Genomic DNA, 20047 nt, shown 5'->3' on the forward strand with positions numbered 1-20047 from the left:
CCTCATGCTAATCACATTAGCCTACGTTAGCTCCACCGTCTCGCGGGGGGCGACACCGATCCCGTAGAGGTTAAAGGTAAAATACACTGCATTTCAAACAGTCAACAATAATCTAATGAATTCAGGGTTTGTGAAATTAAACCAAGGCCGTGAGCTTTGTTGTGAGTTTAAAGGGCACTATGGTATTGAAGGCCAAGCTGTAGTCAATGAACAGCATCCTCACATATGCATACCTTGTCCAGGTGGGTAAGAGCAGTGTACAGCGCGATGGCGACTGCGTTGTCCGTGGATTTGTCGAGCGGTAGACGAATTGGAGCGGGTTAAGTGCGTCTGTGAGGGAGGAGGTGATGTGGTCTTTGACTAGCCTCGGAAAGCACTTCATGATGACAGAAGTGAGTTGTGCAAAGTTGATAAGAGTTTTATTCAACATGGTTCACAGCTTTAATGGCTGCCAAAGGTGCTTCCAACCAAATACATTCAATAACTTTCTTTCACTTCAAAAAAAATGTGGGGTAGGTTGTGTAGATCTGTTGGGGGGAAAAAATCTAATTTAATCCCTTTCTAGATTTAATTTGAAGACAGCAAAATGTGAAAAAAAGTTCAAAAGGGTATAGACTTTCTATAGGCACTGAGCAAAACAGGGCTGACTTTTTATTGAGCAGATGGTCTGGGGGCCGGAACATAATTACAAATAATTTGTAGACTGCAAATTGGCCTGCAAGAAGCCCAAACAGTTATACTATTTGACTAAGACACAATAATTTCAAGCCTTGCTTACATTTGTATATGATAACATCTCTTTATTATGCGTGGGAATACTTTGGAACAGATTTACTAAACTAAATCACTTGTAGCTGATTTGCTGGTATTTTGACAGTCTTTTAAGTCCAACTATAAAAAAATTAACCGGTTTCAAGGACAATTACTTGAATTGTAGCTATACAAACCTAGTTAAATTAAAAAAATATTAAAAATCCCAGCACAGAACAGGTAGGACAGGCTTCGGTAGCCTTCCCCTGTGAATGCACAGTCATACACTCATTAGCTACAGAACTATACAAAACCAAGAATCAAGATTCAACATTGTCATCAATAGACATTGTTTGACAACAGCAATGTGTGTTGTAACCGTACTTGTATAGCCACAGATAGAACAAGGAGACAGATGTTTAACTGGGTGTACTGTATGGATAAAACATTTTAAAAAGCAGACTAACTCAGTTGCTGGAGAGGAAGGAAACCGCTCAGGGAATTCACCATGAGGCCAATGTTGACTATAAAACAGTTACAGTGTTTAGGGAGTTTTTCCAGGCTAAAAAATAAACGTAATGGAGCGAAGCACGGGCAAAATGCCAGAGTAAAACATGGTTCAATCTGCTTTCCACCAGCCACTGGGAGATGCACTCACCTTTCAGCAGGACAATAACCTAAAACACAAGGCCAATTCTACACTGGAGTCGCTTACCAAGAAGACCGTGAATGTTCCTGAGTGGCCGAGTTACAGTTTTGACTTAATCTGCTTAAATACCTATGGCAAGACCTGAAAATGGTTGTCAAGGAATGATGGACAACCAATTTGACAGAACTTTGAAAATAATAAATGGGAAAATGTTTCAGGTGTGGAAAGCTCTTAGAGACCTACCCAGAAAGACTCAGCTGTAATCACTTCCAAAAGGTGATTCTAACGTATTAACTCGGGGGGGGGGGGGGGGGGGAATACTTATCTAATTAAGTTGAAATGTTTGACAGAGTATTTTGTGTAGATCTTTGATAAAAAAAAGACAAACAAATACATTTATTCCATTTTGTAAAAAAAAGTCAAGAGGTGTGAATACTTTCTGAAAGCACTGTATGCCTTCATTTCTCAAAAATAGACTCTTACCTTTCATTCAATACAGAATTTGACATGCTCCTATGAACTTCACATCTTAGTGCTCATGGGGCTTTTTACACAGAAATGCTTAGGATCCTAAATCAGAGAGACAGTGTGAAAGTTCAAAGATCTGGCCGTTTCAGGTTTGCCTCGTCATCAATAGGTTTCCCTCCAACTGGCGACAGATTTTCATGTGAAATTTCAAAAAATGTACTTGTTGCGAATAAAAGGCTGTGCGTGATGACATAGTGCACATAAAAATTACTTTTGCATTCAAATTCCCATTTACCGAATAAAAACTACAGGTTAAATGAGTTTATCGTATTTTCAACTCTACTGATGGTTTTGTCACGTTATATAGCGAATGTGCTGTGGTGAATTATATTTCTGCTTTACCAAATGAGGAGAGTTACAAACTACACACCAGTCAGAGTTATACTTAAACTACATCTTTAATAATAATAAGCTTTGCAATAGCATTTGACTTTCAACAATTCACTATTTCTAATGAACCGTTGAGAAGTACCAACAGAAAAGTACAAAGATCTTTTATAGCCAAGATACACCCCTCTCAACTTACACTGACGAACCACAGATCTTAGGAACAGTTTACAAAGGTTAAGATTTGTATGAAAGATATCTATAAAACATAGCAGACAGTTACTGCTGTGTCAACAGTTCTCATTGTAAAGACCAGTGTCTGGCCCCCTTACTCCAAAAGGGAATCGTCTCTCCCTGGTACGGCATAGAACAGAACCATTAGCTCATGTTCTCTGGAATGCTCTTTAGGTTTTATCACCCAAAGACATCGTAAATCTCCTCTGTCAGTGCTATCTCATAGAGGCCCATCCTCAGTGGAACACACACACAATACTCTATTCTGTCGAATTAAACATTATAATTAGGAACATGATAAAACAACCATTATAATGCAATACAAGCATTATAACATAAATCATGCAATTTTCCACGACAGTGCCCACTCTGGTGTTGGCACCTGCACTCTACCCAACAACTCGCAGATACAGCGCGGGTATAGCCTACATGATTATTATGGACAAAATAGCAAGACTTTTTTGGACTTGTCAAACGGCAGCCAGGCATTGATCATCACGCCACCAGAATAAGACCCTCAATGTTTATTGGAAAGGAGCATCAAGCTCACCCCCTTGCACTTTCATCATAATTTATTTAATCTGTAGCCTAATAAACTGCAATATTGCATAATATATTGCATAATATTGCAGACACAAAAAGATCAGACCTTGTCTTGCATATGCTATTTTTGAATTGACATTTGGAAAGTTTACCTACAAATTTGCTGTTTCCATCATGCCTGCCGTGACATTTTTTTTTATATCCGACATGTACTTAACTTGCATAAAAAGGTTGGATGGAAACCTGGTTACAAACACACTAAATTCTTCAGACTGAACAAACATCCTGTATTGCACATGGGGGAAGAACATCGCTAATGCAAAACTAGCCTGGTTCCACACGATAGGCTATTTGCTGTAGAAAATACATGATACATCATGATGATTGTTGTTTGGCATGACAATGAACCATAGACTGCAATGAACGAACAAAGAGGCGTTGGCTAGCCACTAAAGCACAAACAGGCTGGACCGCGAGGCTAGACCTAATGCAAAACCACAGGTATAGAATCACAACAGGAAGTTGCCCGCTGCGTGAAGTGAGTTTTCCTATTCTGGTCACCATGGTAACAGTGGGCAATGCCAGGCCAAGGCCAGAGAATCCGGACAGTTTAACAACTGGACGGGACCGGGGGGAACAACAGGAAACAGGAAAAAGAATTTGAATTGGAGGTTATAAAGACTGGGACTCAAAATGAACTGAGGAAGTGCAGAATTGGACTTGAAAACGTTCAAAAGGCTACAGAAATACACATTAACAGCACACAAACCCATAGCAGAGATGCTTAAATCACTTCAACCTATATTTGGTCTTTAAATCCCTGTCTTCTGTGAATGGACATATCATGAATACTGATCTATAGACGCATCTTTACGAGAAAGAAGTCGATCCATTTTTTGTCTGAAAGAGATTATATATGTCTTTGAGATACCCTACCCCGAGGAAATCAGGAAGCCTGTACAGTGTAGATGCCATATCATCCAATAGACATGGAGAAGTGTACATGAGGACATTAGCCCTCCCCAGTACGTACTCGCTCTCCACTCAGTGGTGAAGTAGCGTGCCACATCATGCAACAGAGGGATTTGTTTCTGTATTCATATTTCAGGATGTTACGACTAGAGAGTCGGACTCCGCAAAGCTCCTGCTAAGAGCTAAACTGTGAGGTGGTCCCCTGCTGTCTATAACCCCGTATCATTCGCATGCCGTCCGTTCGGTCTGGCAGAGAAAGCTAGTGTGAATCCCAAATGGCAACCTATTCCCTATATATTGCACTGTTTTTGACTAGAGCAAATAGGGTGCCATTTGGAAAGCGGCGCATTTTTCCTCCCTGGCTGGCCCTGCATTCAGACAGTCTTGCTAAGGCTCAGGCCTCTGGCTAATCTACACCGAGTGTACAAAACATTAAGGACACCTTCCTAATTGAGTTGCACTCCAAGGCTTTCCACAGTTGGGCCAAGTTGGCTGGATGTCCTTTGGGTGGTGGACCATTCTTGATACAAAAACGGGAGACTGTTGAGCGTGAAAAACCCAGGAGTGTTGCAGTTCTTAACACAAACCGGTGCGTCTGGCACCTACTGCCATACCCCGTTCAAAGGCACTTCAATATGTTGTCTTGTCCATTCACCCTCTGACTGGTACACATACACAATCCATGTCTCAAAGCTTAAAAATCCTTCTTAACCTGCCTCCTCCCCTTAATCTACACTGATTGGAGTGGATTTAACAAGTGGCATCAATAAGAGATCATAGCGTTCACCTGGTCAGTCCGTCATGGAAAGAGCAGGTGTCCTTACTGTTTTGTACACACAGTGCATGATCGTAACTCACATTCTGACCAAAACAGAAAAAGCTGTTGAGAGGGTAAATCATGAGCTAAATCTGTAAATCATCAGCTGAGTAAATCAAAATCTGTTCACGAGAGGGGTTGGATGAACCTTTGACTAAGTGTAGAATGGCCAGTCAGTATGTTGGGTAACTGACTGGTCAGGCCACCTCCTCCACCCAAGTCTCTTCCCACAGCCACCCCGTCTCACATCTGGCAAACAAGGCAGCCTCCACCGTGGCCTATGGGTTAATGTTCCAAGCCCGTGAGAAGCACAAAGCAGACGTCAATCTTTGTTTCCCCTAACTCAAACAGCCCATTCAGTGGATGTTTTTCTACAACAGCTTCCTGTTTGGGCTTGTTAAGGCCCTCATTTCCCAGAAGGCCATAGGGGTGGGTTGCCTTGGCCGCATAACGGCAGGGTCAATCTGAGCTGAATAACTGAACCGTGGGATATTCCCCTTGGTGGGGTGGAACGACCGGCAGGCGGGCCTGCCACATCCTGCTTTATCAAAGTGAGGAAGTGCAGAGAGCTGGGTGGAGCCCAGTAGCCTATATTCAGCATCCCCCTCCCCTCCAGAGTCCAGACATCACCCATCTCCACTCCACTGTATGACCCATCAACTGTATAACAACACATAACAGGGGTTGGGATTTGAGACCACATAAATATTTCATAATCACAATAGGCCTAAGTCTCATCATTCAAGCTTGAATTGACAGCTATTAGGCCTTTACAAATTCCCCGTTGTAGGAAACTTGAGATGTTCTGACATCAATCACATCAAATGTATTTATATAGCCCTTCTTACATCAGCTGATGTCACAAAGTGCTGTACAGAAACCCAGCCTAAAACCCCTAACAGCAAGAAATGCAGGTGTAGAAGCACGGTGGCTAGGAAAAACTCCCTAGAAAGGCCGGAACCTAGGAGGAAACCTAGACAGGAACCAGGCTGAGGGGTGGCCAGTCCCCTTCTGTCTGTGCCGGGTGGAGATCATAACAGAACATGGCCAAGATGTTTAAATGTTCATAGATGACCAGCAGGGTCAAATAATAATAATAGGCCCTGTTGCCTACTGTATGTGACACGTCTTTGAGTAGCCTAATATGTCTGTTTTTTCCAGTTCATTGAGCACAGTTTCCCGAGGCTGTTGAATAATGATGATATCTGTGACTCCTAGAACAAGGTTCCGGTTACCCCGTTTCCCCCTTCAGGGAGAGATCAGGCGGATAAAAGCGATTTTAAACACAATTACCACTTCCACTAAAGACCAGTGAGCTCTAATGACAGACATTAACACCCACAGCCACGAGCTCTGGCCACTCAACCAAACCTACCCATTATCACGCGGCCTAGGCCTAACCAGAGCCCCAGAAATCGCTCAAAACCACTCAAACAGAACTGCTGAAAAGTGTTAAACGACTCAGCCAGTGTACTATAATAACAGCGTAATAACATTTTTTTCCCCATCGGATGGCTTGCTGATAGGTCATCATCTTTCGAAAGATCAACTGGCCAAGGAACATCTGATAAAACACACGTGATAACAACTGACTCCAGTCCAAACATAACATCTAAGACATTTCCACACTCTGGCACGGGCTGGATTCCATTTTGTACTGCGACCTCATACTGAACATAAACAGACAAGCCCAGCAAACGACCACGCTCATATTAGTCGAGCTCCTTTAAGACAAATCCGATGTGCTTCAGTCCGGCAGCGGGGGAAGCATTGCCACCCGACTTCTGAGATCAAAAGATTCTTTCCCAGCACAGCTGGAATGTCAGAGATCAGGTGGGTTCCAGCTGATGACTCTGTGCCAGACAGAGCACAGCATTCCTGAAGGTGAGCATGACTGGACATGCCTGATCAGAGTTCTCTTCTGGAATCCTGCCTAGAGGGTGAGAGGAGGCCTTGGAGCAGAGGTGGGTCTCTGCACACAGCCCACTGCACTAGCTGCTCTCTCTCTACCTACAGTACAAGCACAAAATAAGCCAAGTATACAATCAAAGCCCATCCCAAGGGTGGAGCAGGAGGAAATAGTTCATATACATTTTATGAGGGGTCTTGAAGATCACACAATCGTATCAACTGACATGAGACTTATCACCAACGTAACAGACAGACAGGACAGAAGAGACGGAGGAAGATGCACTCAAAACTATTATGCTAAAGACACATGCCATTGTCCTTACCGTATAGGCGCCAATCCTGCAAATGCATAGGGTGAGATGCATGCACTCAGACATTGTCCACGGCTAAAGGCAAGCGCTTTCCTCAACAACTAACGAGTCACCGACAGCAACAGACAGAGGACACGGTCAGAGAGGGAGACAGAACAGAGTGAGACAGAGCAGCAGCAGGAGGAAAGCGACAGGACTCCAGTCGGAGTTATGATCCAACGAAGCCCATCGCCCGCTCTCGGCAACTTCATCTGGGAAGTAGAGGCTAGAGAGAGAGAGAGAGAGAGAGAGAGAGAGAGAGAGAGAGAGAGAGAGAGAGAGAGACAGGAAATCTGTTCACACTAATTGCGATCAAACGACAGCTATGACACTGGTGATTCAGCAGGCGACACGAGGCCTATGGCTGCTAGGCTATGTCCGATCTACAAAGGGTTGGACTAGCGGATCACAGACAACTGGTCCCGTCAACTCGATGTCCAGTTTGAAGGCGAACAGGTCTTCATAATACAGTCAACATGTCCAGTTTAAAAAAGATCCCTTACAATACAGTCAACGTGCGAAAATCATCCACGGTCCACCGTCCTTCCAAACCCTGATTCCACTGAGCTACAGTAAGCTGGTGAAGTCTGTAAGGCCCTGCAGAGGAGTTTATTAGAAGCAGATCTGGAAAGGTACCTCTGTTTACCGTCTGTTCTCTCACAGTCTGCGTCACACTACTATACCCTTAAAACCGTTCCATACGAACGTGAACCAATAGGCTAGTCTTTCACTCCTGTCTTGGTAATGTTTTACAAACTGGTTTCCACACCTCTCGGCAATAACCAATTTCTCAGGGTTCTTCAGGGACTCTTGGACTGCAAGCTAAACTGTTGGGTGGAAGGAGGCAGAGGCACTTGAAAAGTCCAAGCGTCATTATTATGAGGATATCTTACTAAGACTGACTTACGAAAGAGAGACGACATAAAAAGGACAGATACTTGACTCAAAACTCACTAGTCAAGAAAGTTACTTATCTTTGTAATAAGGTATGTATGAGCCTAGAAAATCATTGAGAGGAAAGTAAGCGAGAGTTGAATGTTTGAGACTAGAACTGAACTCTCTCATCCAAAGAAAGAGAGTTGAAATGAAGACTTCTAGATTCAAAATGACCTCCCTTCCTTAAGAGGATGTAGGCCTAGTTTATCCCATGAGTAGGCAGCTCGAGATAATGTAGCCTTCTGTACACAGACGTATTTTTATATAATAATGAGGATAATAATGATGATACAGGGTGACTAATTCCCCACATGCTAGCACTATCAGACCCATACAGTATATTCAGATAGTAGCCTACATAAATGTAATCTAAATGATATCTAAATAGGCTATGTGGCCGATTCCCCGCCAGCGTAAGCAAAATATTGAATGATCTGCGAACGCTACATGGTACAGACGACATCTTGGCGTCGTTATACTTCTTACAGCATGCTTTAAAATAAGGACTATGTTTAGATTCTGAAATATACATTTCTCACATTCATTTATTTAAGATGAAATATATTATTATTAAAATCGCTCAAAAGTGCCCTTTTTGATATTTCTTATTTTTTGACATATTGCTTAGAACAATATAAAATGATTTGTGATACATCCTTCCTCCCAATGAAGTTTCAACGTGAGAATAGCTTATGCTGGCGTGGACAATCGCCCATACGACTCTGATCTAGGCTGTGATTAGTCTTTCGACCAATCAGCTCAGAAAAAGATCTGCTGTGAAAAAAGATCTGAGGTAACTGGTCAAAAGACCGATTAGTGGAGAAAAAAAAAGATTAGTATTGGGCTGCCGGTGTGAACGCAGCCTTTGTGATATCGCTGATCTTTCCCAAGATCCGGGTGACAAAACTAGGCCTGGCTGCAAGCATGAAGTGCGGCCATGACGTCAACTGAACTGTGTGGATATTTCGTCCTATTGCCCTGCTCAGTCATTCCGGCATTGTGGACATTCAAATCTCTTCCGTGATCAAAGGTCACCATCTGATCATCTGCGTTAAACAGGTGGGGGCTGCATCCCAAATAGCATGCTAGTCCCTATAAAGTGCACTACATTTGACCACGGCTCATAGGGCTCTGGTCAAAAGTAGTGCACTATATACATTTCTTGACTCGAATCAACAGCCTCTTTCATGGAGATGAACTGTTCCTTCTGTGAGGAAAGGGCAGATAACTTTGTGCTATTAAAAAAAAAAATGAATTTGACAATGTCAGGCCAAATCCAGAAATGAACCCGTGTCCATAATACAACAATTGAAAGGACTGTAGTGATGGGAAAAGACAGAAGTTGTCAAATGTGAATAAAACAACAATAACGATAAAAGAAGCGCCCACCCTCTCCTCCACCTCACACAGTGGAGGAAGCCAAGCTCTCTGAAAAAACACAACTGGCAGTTGAAAAAACACCTCGTCTCCGTGCCAACCGTTAAGGGCAACGGGTCCACCCATTCCATGTAAGCTGAAAATCTCCGTGGATGTTTTTTTCTCCCATCAAAACAGCTGTGATGCACTGCAGGGCTCCAATAATGTTTTCCCTTGTCAAATTCTATGGAAAATTGTAATCCTTGAGGTTAAGTAGAGAGTGGACTGGAGAGTGAGTAGCTAATCTTTAATTTAACTGTTTATTGCCTGTGATCCAGTCTAGTGGATCACTTCTGCACACCAGTATCTCTACTTGCACATGATCATCTGATGATTTCACTCCAGTGTTAATCTGCTAAATTGTAATTATTCGATTTATTGCCTACCTCCTCATGCCTTTTGCACACATTGTATATAGATTCTCTTTTTTTCTACCATGTTATTGACTTGTTTATCGTTTACTCCATGTGTAACTCTGTGTTGTTGTCTGTTCACACTGCTATACTTTATCTTGGCCAGGTCGCAGTTGCAAATGAGAACTTGTTCTCAACTAGCCTACCTGGTTAAATAAAGGTGAAATAAAAAATTAAAATAGTGGGGCTCAGTTCCTCTCCATGCACAGTAATGTCACTATCCTGATGCCAGATCTGCGTGTGCCGTCTTGCCATCTCCTCTGTATGCTTGGGGAGTTTTCAGGATAAAAAGAAAGGGAATGTAGCTAAGGTGGGGGGGTACTTATCTAATCAAAACAAACAGTAGTGTTGTATTTTTAATTAGTAAAAAAAAAAATAATAATAAAAAAAAACATTTTTCCTTCCACTTTGACATTAGAGTATTTTGTGTACAATTGTTCACAAAACAATTTTACAATTCAAAATGTAAAAAACAAAAAAATGTGGTAAAAAGTCAAAGGGCGTGAATACTTTCTCAAGACACTGTATCTTCAAGACATTTCCTCATTTCTCTCCGTCATAAGGAAGGAGGATAATGAAAGTTCACAGCAGTAACAAGTACAAGTAGACTTATCAGTTAGTTATAGTATTTCTACCGATATCAATTTTGTTTATCCATTCTTAACTTCTCTAGGATAGGGGGCAGAGTGTTCACCTTTGTAAAAATAGTGTGCCCAATTTCAACTTCCTTCTACTCATCCCCAGAATATAATATGCATAGTATTAATAGATTTGGATAGAAAACACTCTGAAGTTTCTAAAACTGTTTGAATCATATCTGTAAGTATAACAGAACTTATGTAGCAGGCAAAACCCCGAGGACTAACCATAAAACAAAACAAAAATCATGAACTGAAGTTCAATTTCAATAGGCGAATAACAAGTGGCAACCTAGCTAATACTTCCTCACAAGGATTCCTAAATCATTGCTAAGAATAATGAAAATGACTGCAGTTTCTACTGGTCATTGTTTTCAGGCTGGTTGTATTGGTGCTAGCTAGGTAACGTTACCAAGCTAAAGCTAGCTACCCCAGAAGTTTAGGTCGAGCAAATTATGCTTTACTAACAACGCGGTATTGTAAACACATCGTTCGTGGCTGGTGTTTGCAGACTTTTTTGTACAGCTTTGACAGTGCTACTGTATCTTTTTTGACACAAGCAAAGACCTAAACGGCGTTCCATAGTATGTATTTCTTGAAGTTAATAGCAGTGATGCTATTACTGTGTAACTCCGGTAGGGCAACATCTGAAAAAATAGCGCACTTGGTAGTGTGTACCAGTGCTCGGCCAGTCGGCGAAAGCCATCATCACCCACAACAGAGACCGATTGATTGTCAAGGGCAATGAATTCCATTATCTTGGAGTTAATGGATTTCACCTTTGAATTGTACCGCTGAAATTTTCTTACTCTTTCAAATGACTGCTCGACTTGTTGACTGCTCGATCCACACAGCAGACATTGTGTGCTAGGTTAGGAATGCTGTGTTGCACGTGTAGCGCTACATTTTACGTGGCGTCATTTGGCTATGTACCTACGTTCTATAGCTACTCACGTCAGCTTTGACATCGGTTTTTCAAATTGGTGTTAAACTAGACATCGGGCCGATACCGATGTTGGCATTTCTTTGTTAATATTGGCAGATTCCGATATGTTCACCGATATATCGTGCATCCCTACTATTTACCAAGAGAGTTTTCATCTATATCTTTCGTAGCTGTCTATTTACCACCACAAACCGATGCTGGCACTAAAACCGCAATCAACGAGCTGTATAGGGTCATAGGCAAATGCAAAAATTCTCATCCAGAGTGGCCGATGATTGTAATGCAGGAAAACTGAAATCAGTCTTATGTCATTTCTACCAGCATGTCACCTGTGCAACTAGATCATCTTTACTCCACACACAGTGACGCATACAAAGCTCTCTCTCGCCCTCCATTTGGCAAATCTGACCATAACTCTATCCTCCCGATTACAAGTAAAGACTTAAAACAGGAAGTACCATTGACGCGCTCAATATGGAAGTGGCCTGACGAAGCAGTTGCTAAGCTACAGGACGGTTTTTCTAGCACAGACTGGAATATGTTCCGGGACTCATCCGATGGCATTAAGGAGTTTACCAATCAGTCACAGGCTTCATTAATAAGTGCATCAACGACGTTGTCCCCACAGTGACCGTACGTACATATCCCAACCAGAAGCCATGGATTGCAGGCAACATCCGCACTGAGCAGGACACTAACCCAAACACACTAACCCAAACAACCCAAATCCTGCTATGCCCTCCAAAAAAACATCAAACAGGCAAAGCGTCAATACAGGGCTAAGATCGAATCCTACTACACCGGCTCTGATGCACGTCATATGTTATAGGGCTTGCAAACTATTATGGGTTACAAAGGAAAACTCACCCGCGAGATGCCAGTGACATGAGCCTACCAGATGAGTGATATACCTTCAATGCTAGCTTCGAGGTAATCAACACTGAACCATGCGTGAGAGCACCAGCTGTTCCGGACAACTGTGTGATCACTCTTTCTGTAGACGATTTGAGTAAGACCTTTAAACATGTTAACATTCACAAGGCTGCAGGGCCAGACAGATTAACAGGATGTGTACTCAGAGCATGCGCTGACCAGCTGGCAACTGTCTTCACTGACATTTTCAACCTCTCCCTGACCCAGTCTGTAATACCTACGTTTCAAGCTGACCACCATAGTCCCTGTGCCCAAGAACGCAAAGATAACCTGTCTAAATTACTATTGCCCCGTCACACTTACATCTGTAGCCATGAAATGCTTTGAAAGGCTGGTCATGGCTCACATCAACACCATCATCCCAGACACCCTGGACCCACTCCAATTCGCATACCACCCCAACAGATCCACAGATGACGCAATCTCTCTTGCACTCCACACTACCCTTTCCCACTTGGACAAAGCAACACCTATGTGAGAATGCTGTTCATTGTTCAACACCATAGTGCCCTCCGATCTTGTCACTAAGCTGAGGACCCTGGGACTGAAAACCTCCCTCTACAACTGGATCCTAGACTTCCTGACAACGTAGGCAACAACACATCCACCACGCTGTCCCTTCAACATGAAGGGCCCATCAGCGGCGCGTGTCTAGTCCCCTCCTGTACTCCATTTTCACCCACATGGCATCCGACCGCAAGGCACTACAGAGGGTACTGCGGACGGCTCAGGACATCACTGGGGCCGAGCTCCCTGCCATCTAGGACCTCTATACCCGGCGGTGTCAGAGGAAGGCCCTAAAAATGATCAAAGACTCCAGCCACCTTAGTCATAGACTTATCTCTGCTACCGCAACAGGACCCTGAGCAGCTTCTACTCCCAAGCCATAAAACTGCTAAATAGTTAGTTCAATAGCTACCTGGACTATGATTTTTTTTGCCTCATCACATACACTACTGCTACAGGTTACTATCTGTCACTTTATTCATAGTTATATGTATGGCTCCCAAGTGGCGCAGCAGTCTAAGGTATCACATCTCAGTGCTAGAGGCATCACTACAGACCCTGGTTTGATTCCAGGCTGTATCACAACTGGCCATGATTGGGAGTACCATGGGGCGCCGCACAATTGGCCCAGCGTCGTCCGTCATTGTAAATACGAATTTGTTCTCAACCGACTAGCCTAGTTAAATAAAGGTTCAATTTAAAAAAGATATATCTACCTCAATTACCTGGTACCCCTGCACATCGACATGGTACTGTTACGCCTTGTATATAGCAAAGTTATTGTTACTCATTGTGCATCAATTATTATTATTACCTACCTCATTTCTACTATTTCTCCCCCCAAAAATTCTCTGCATTGTTGGGAAGGGCCCGTAAGTAAAAATGTGACTGTTAGTCCACACCTGTTGTTTAATGGATTTTATTTTACTGCAAGCTCATTATCTTTCTCCCTCCCTTGGTTGTTTTGCAGCCAACATTTGCAGTGCTATTTTCAGCCTAGTTACTTCTTCAGGAAGAGCTCCATCCTACGACAACTTCTTATCAGTTCTTCCCATGGGAGAAAACACAAAGACCTTTACAGTTCAAGGGACAACAAGCTAATGAATGGCATGATTCTGCATTCATGCAGGAGTACTGAACTTCGTGGCTATGCCTGTAAACTAAAAAGACAGTCATACTGACAGACAGGTCAAAAGCATTAGCCATATAGCCCCTAAACACAAACAAGTCTGGTAAAGACAGCCCCCTCATACCTAGAGGAAAATCTGGTTCAGTCTACTTTCCACCAGACACTGGGATATGAATACACCTTTCAGCAGGACAATGACCTAAAACACATGGCCAAATCTACATTTGGCATTTCACGGTAAGGTCTACACTTGTTGCATTCGGCGCATGTGACAAATAAAGTTAGATTTGACATTGGAGTTGCTTACCAAGAAGACAGTGCATTTTCCTGAGAGGCCAGTTGACTTAAATCTACTAGAATATATATGACAAGACCTGAAAATGGTTGTCTAGCAATGATAAACAATCAATGACAGAGCTTGAAGAATTTTGAAAAGAATAATAGGCAAATGTTGCACAATCCAGGTGTGGAAAGCTCTTAGACTTACCCAGAAAGACTCAAAGCTGTAATCACTGCCAAAGGTGCTTCTACAATGTACTGACTCAGGGGAATACTTAACCTGTCTAGGATCAGCGTGGCGCTAGCGGCACACCCCCCCCCCCCCCACTGAAAAACCAGTGCCGCGAAATTCAAAAAAAATATTTTTTTAAAATATTTAACTTTCACACATTAAAGTCCAATACAGCTAATGAAAGACACAGATCTTATGAATCCAGTCAACATTTCCGATTTTTAAAATGTTTTACAGGGAAGACACAATATGTAAAGATGTACATCTATTACCTAAAAACACATTAGCATAATCCACCATCTTTTATTTGTCCACCAACACCAGTAGCCATCACCAATTCGGCTAAACTAAGATATTTATAGCCCCTAACCAACAAAAAAACTCATTAGATGACAGTCTGATAACATATTTATGGTATGGGATAGGTTTTGTTAGAAAAAAGTGCATATTTCAGGTATATGGCATAGTTTACAATTGCACCCACCATCACAAATGGACTAGAATAATTACAATGAGCAACGTGTTTACCTAACTACTAATCATCAAACATTTCGTAAAAATACACAGCATACACGAATCGAAAGACACAGATCCTGTGAATACAGACAATATTTCAGATTTTCTAAGTGTCTTACAGCGAAAACACAATAAATCGTTATATTAGCTTAGCACATAGCAATTAGCAGCCCAGCATTGATTCTAGCCAAAGTGAGCGATAAAAGTCAACATCGCCAAAAGATATTAATTTTTTCACTAACCTTCTCAGAATTCTTCCGATGACACTCCTGTAACATCACATTACAACATGCATATACAGTTTGATCGAAAATGTTTATATTTAGCCACCAAAATCATGGTTAGACAATGTGAAATGTAGACAAGCTGGTAAAGAAAACGTCCTTGCGCCACTTAGACAGTGATCTACTCTTATACATAAATACTCATAAACGTGACTAAAAAATATAGGGTGGACAGGGATTGATAGACAATTTAATTCTTAATACAATTGCGTTATTACATTTTTTAATTTATCCTTACTTTTCAATACAGTTTGCGCCAAGCGAAGCTACGTCAAAAAACATGGCGTCCTAAGCCACTAAAATGTTTCGACAGAAACACGATTTATCATAATAAAAATGTCCTACCTTGAGCTGTTCTTCCATCAGTATCTTGGGCAAAGGATCCTTTCTTGGGAGAAATCGTCTTTTGGTGGAAAGCTGTCCTCTTGCCATGTGGAAATGTCAACTACGTTCGGGATGAACTGAAAAGCGTGCCCAACTTTTCACATCGTTGCAAAAATAAATGTCCCAAAATCGCACTAAACGGATATAAATTGCTATAAAACGCTTTAAATGAACTACTTTGTGATGTTTGTAACTCCTATAACGAGTGAAAAGATGACCGGAGAAATATAACAGGCTAAACTAACGCTTGGAACAGGAGAGGGTCGGTGTCTTCCACGCGCGTTACGCAGCAAGAAAAGACTTGCTAGCTAAAGGTTTTTTTCATTTGTAGGGCCTGTGAACGAGCAATCGAGCCCGTTGGAATCGTCATCACGTAAAGGCATCCAGGGGAAGACGTAAGAAGTGTCCGTATAGTCATAGCAACGACAGTGCCCGTTTAAATGACTTCAGAAAAGTGGCCAACGTTTCTCAAATCTGACTCCATGTCAGGGAAATTGCTGTAGAATGGGCTCTGTTCCACTTAGAGACAAAATTTCAACTCCTATAGAAACTATAGACTGTTTTCTATCCAATAATAATAATAATATGCATATTGTACGATCAAGGATTTTGTGGGAAGCCGTTTAAAAAATTAGCCACATTAGCATAAATAGTCTAAACAGCGCCCCCATCCCCAACAGGTTAAGATATTTCTGAATTTCAATTTCCATAAATTTTGTGAAAATTTCTGAAAACATGTTTTCACTTTGTCATTATGGAGTATTGTGTGTGGTGAGAGAGAAATCTATTTAATCTATTTTTTTTTTTTTTTTCAGGCTGTAACACAACAATCAGTCTAATAAGTCAAGAGGGATGAAAGCTTTCTGAAGGCACTGTAACTTTCGTTTTTTTTTTATTTATTTTTATTTTTTTATAACCTTAAAATGAGCATGGTCTAATTGACTCAACAACCAAAAACACATATCTAAGCTTAGATTTCTCATTTAATCAAAAAATCTATAGTAATTTCTAGTTGTTTATTCAAGTCAGCTGGCTAACTCATTGATCCTCATATGTAGTATACCCCTCAGGTGTGATAGATTTGGATGGCAGATGTTGACATGTTAACACAAAAAAACATGAGAAAAAACCACACACACAACCATTCAAAAGTTTGGGGTCACTTAGAAATGTCCTTGTTTTTGAAAGAAAAGCACATTTTTTGTCCATTAAAATAACATCAAATTGATCAGAAATACAGTGTAATCCAGACTAATCCAAGTTTACCATTTAAAAAAAGCCTAGGCCAGCATCCCGGAGTCGCCTATTCTTCAAATTTGACGTTGATACTTGTGTTTTGGGGATACTATTTAATGAAGCTGACAGGTAATGGCTTGTGAGGCATCTGTTTCTCAAACTAGACACTAATGTCCTTGTCCTCTTGCTCAGTTGTGCACCGGGGCCTCACACTCCTCTTTCTATTCTGGTTAGAGACAGTTTGGCTATTCTGTGAAGGGAGTAATACACAGCGTTGTACCAGAGCTTCAGTTTCTTGGCAATTTCTCGCATGAAATAGCCTTCATTTCTCAGAACAAGAATAGACTGACGAGTTTCTGAACAAAGGTCTTTGTTTCTGGCCATTTTGAGCCTGTAATTGAACCCACAAATGCTGATGCTCCAGATACTCAACTAGTCTAAAGGCCAGTTTTATTGCTTCTTTAAAATCAGAACAGTTTTCAGCTGTGCTAACATAATTGCAAAACGGTTTTCTAATGATCAAGTAGCCTTTTAAAAAGGATAAACTTGGATTAGCTAACACAACGTGCCATTGGAACACAGGAGTGATGGTTGCTGATAATGGGCCTCTGTACGCCTATGTATATATTACATAAAAAAATGCCGTTTCCAGCTACAATAGTCATTTACAACATTAACAACGTCTACACTGTACTTCTGATCATTGTTATGTTATTTTAATAGACAAAAAAAACGTGCTTTTCTTTCAAAAACAAGGACATTTCTAAGTGACAGCAAACTTCTGAACGGTAGTGTAGATACATACATACATACATACATACATACATACATACATACATACATACATACATACATACATAAGATGAAGGCCATATAATGTGATACAAATATTAGAATGAGCTCAAGCTTTAAACAGCTGGCCTAATAGCCATTATGACTAGGCTACTAGCCTATTATGGCTAAAACTACAGGCAGTCCAAGATTGTTTGTTGGCCCAGCTTTAATGGTTGCAATTTTTGTTGGTGTAAAATGGTCAATAAACTAGTGCTCCTCCTAGCAGATCAGATCGATAGACTGACCCCAAAAGCATTTATACGGTGTTCAATTAATCAATTATAAAACACCACAATTGGCTAATTGTCTGAAGTTAAGGTAAACTAAAGCCACACATGGCAGCATGAAAAGCAGAAGAATATACCATACCAGATAATCCATGAAATACTTCAGTTTGACGTGCTCTTCAAAAAAGAGAGATTTCAGCTAAGAAGTTGGTCGGCGTATTCCAGGTAAAATGGATGCATTCAAATCTTGTTCTGGTGTAAACTATTTAGCCTTTGTATTCCCCACCTTGGCCAAAAACAGCAATATAATCAATGTGTGCAGAGCGTGTTGGTTTCGACGCGTTAAAACTCTGTGGGTTATGCAATTACTATTTTCTTATAGACTAGCTAACATAAATCTAAACATGATATTCTATGCACGGCCTTCTTTTCACCTGGATTTGTTTTGGTACTTAATTCCCTCGCAAGAATCCGAGTTTGGGCTGTACAGGATATGTTGCAGGAAGTATGGATAGTTTTTTCAAGGTCTTCACTTGTTACCACAGACACAAAGTCATAATTATGGCTAAACCCCGCCCATTTCTATAATTTATCTTCTTAAAATCTTATTTTAAACCTAACATTAACCACACTGCTAATCTTATTCCTAACACTACCCTTATATTAAGACCAAAAATCACATTTGTGTTTTTATGAATTTTTACGATATAGCCGTTTTTACTTTGTGGCTGTGGTAACTAGTGATAGCCCTTTTTCAGGCGTAGCATTATGAAAGATATTCGAGCGAAACGGTGATATCCGGCTATAGTCTTCATTTGGTTAGACCTGACTATATGATGTATCGCAGACATTTGAAACCCTATACATCAAAATAAATTATTTTAATAAATTATTTTGATGCTATACTATCGATTACTATTACTATACTATCGAAGTTGGATGGGTTAAAATCAAAACCTCAACCACCGTTTTTAAACTTGGTCGAAACCCGGAAACGTACTTAAGTTGGTATTCTTGGATTTTATGACCTACCCCACTCGTCATTGGACGTCACGTGACCCTTGTACAGTATTTGCTTCATTTACTTGAACGATTAAAAAAAATTGCAAGGCTGTCCCATTTGCTACACTAAAACAGTCACCATCGTTACATCTGGGTTTTATTATTTGAAAGACATGACAATTAACTGTATCTTTAAAGTAAGAGAATTTCCTCCCTCCAATAATGTGCGTGTCTTGACCTCTAGTGGTTTATACGAGACGATACACGTTGTGCTTGGGGCACTCTGTTCACGGGGCACTCTCTTCACAATGTTAACATCAGCAAACCGCTCGACCACATGACGCGATACAGGTGGTTTGCGGTTGTGAGGCAGGTTGGATGTACAGCCAAATTCTCTAGGGAAATGAACATAACATCCTCTGGCAACAGCTCTGATGGACATTCCTGCAGTCAGCACCCATTGCACACTTCTTGATATGCCACACCTGTCAGGTGGATGGATTATCTTGATAAAGGGGAAATGCTCACTAACAGGGATGTAAACAAATGTGTGTGCAACAAAAGCTTTTTGTGCGTATGGAACATTTCTGGGAACTTTTATTTCAGCTCAAGAAACATGGGACCAACCCTTTACATGTTGCGTATATATTTTTGTTCAGTATAATTTACACATTAAGCAATTTTCATTAGTGAGTTCTCTAATTACATTGGTAACCAGTTTGTAATAGCAATTAAATTGTATTTGTCACATGAGCCGAATAAAACAGGTGTAGACCGGCAGGTAGCCTAGTGGTTAGAGCGTTGGGCCAGTAACTGAAAGGTTGCTAGATAGAATCCCCGAGCTGACATGGGTAAAAATCTGTCATTCTGCCCCTGAACAAGGCAGGTAACCCACTGTTCCCAGGCTGTCATTGTAAAAATGAATTTGTTCTTAACTGACTTGCCTAGTTAAATAAAGGTTAAAACATTTATTTTAAAGGCCTTACAGTGAAATGCTTAATTACAAGCCCTTAACCAACAATGCAGTTCAAGAAATAGAGTTAATCAAGTATTT

At 41.1% G+C, this 20047-nt stretch overlaps 1 protein-coding gene across 2 annotated transcripts in view; it reads right to left on the reverse strand.

The window, feature by feature from the left end:
- LOC129818826 (ADP-ribosylation factor-like protein 15) overlaps nucleotides 1-18496 on the reverse strand; it is a 62043-nt gene extending 43547 nt beyond the window's left edge. Inside the window, exons 1-2 of one of the 2 annotated variants that reach the window (XM_055875085.1) lie at nucleotides 18134-18496; nucleotides 7055-7307 (exon numbers count right to left, since the gene is read on the reverse strand). In XM_055875085.1, coding sequence (XP_055731060.1) covers nucleotides 7055-7108 — 54 coding nt within the window. In that variant the 5' untranslated portion in view covers nucleotides 7109-7307; nucleotides 18134-18496. The remainder of the gene's footprint in view (nucleotides 1-7054; nucleotides 7308-18133) is intronic. The other variant, XM_055875086.1, reaches the window with a different exon arrangement.
- Between the last annotated feature and the right edge of the window lie 1551 nt (nucleotides 18497-20047).

This window comes from Salvelinus fontinalis, chromosome 21 (genome assembly GCF_029448725.1).
Source record: "Salvelinus fontinalis isolate EN_2023a chromosome 21, ASM2944872v1, whole genome shotgun sequence".
NCBI classification, from domain to species: domain Eukaryota; kingdom Metazoa; phylum Chordata; class Actinopteri; order Salmoniformes; family Salmonidae; genus Salvelinus; species Salvelinus fontinalis.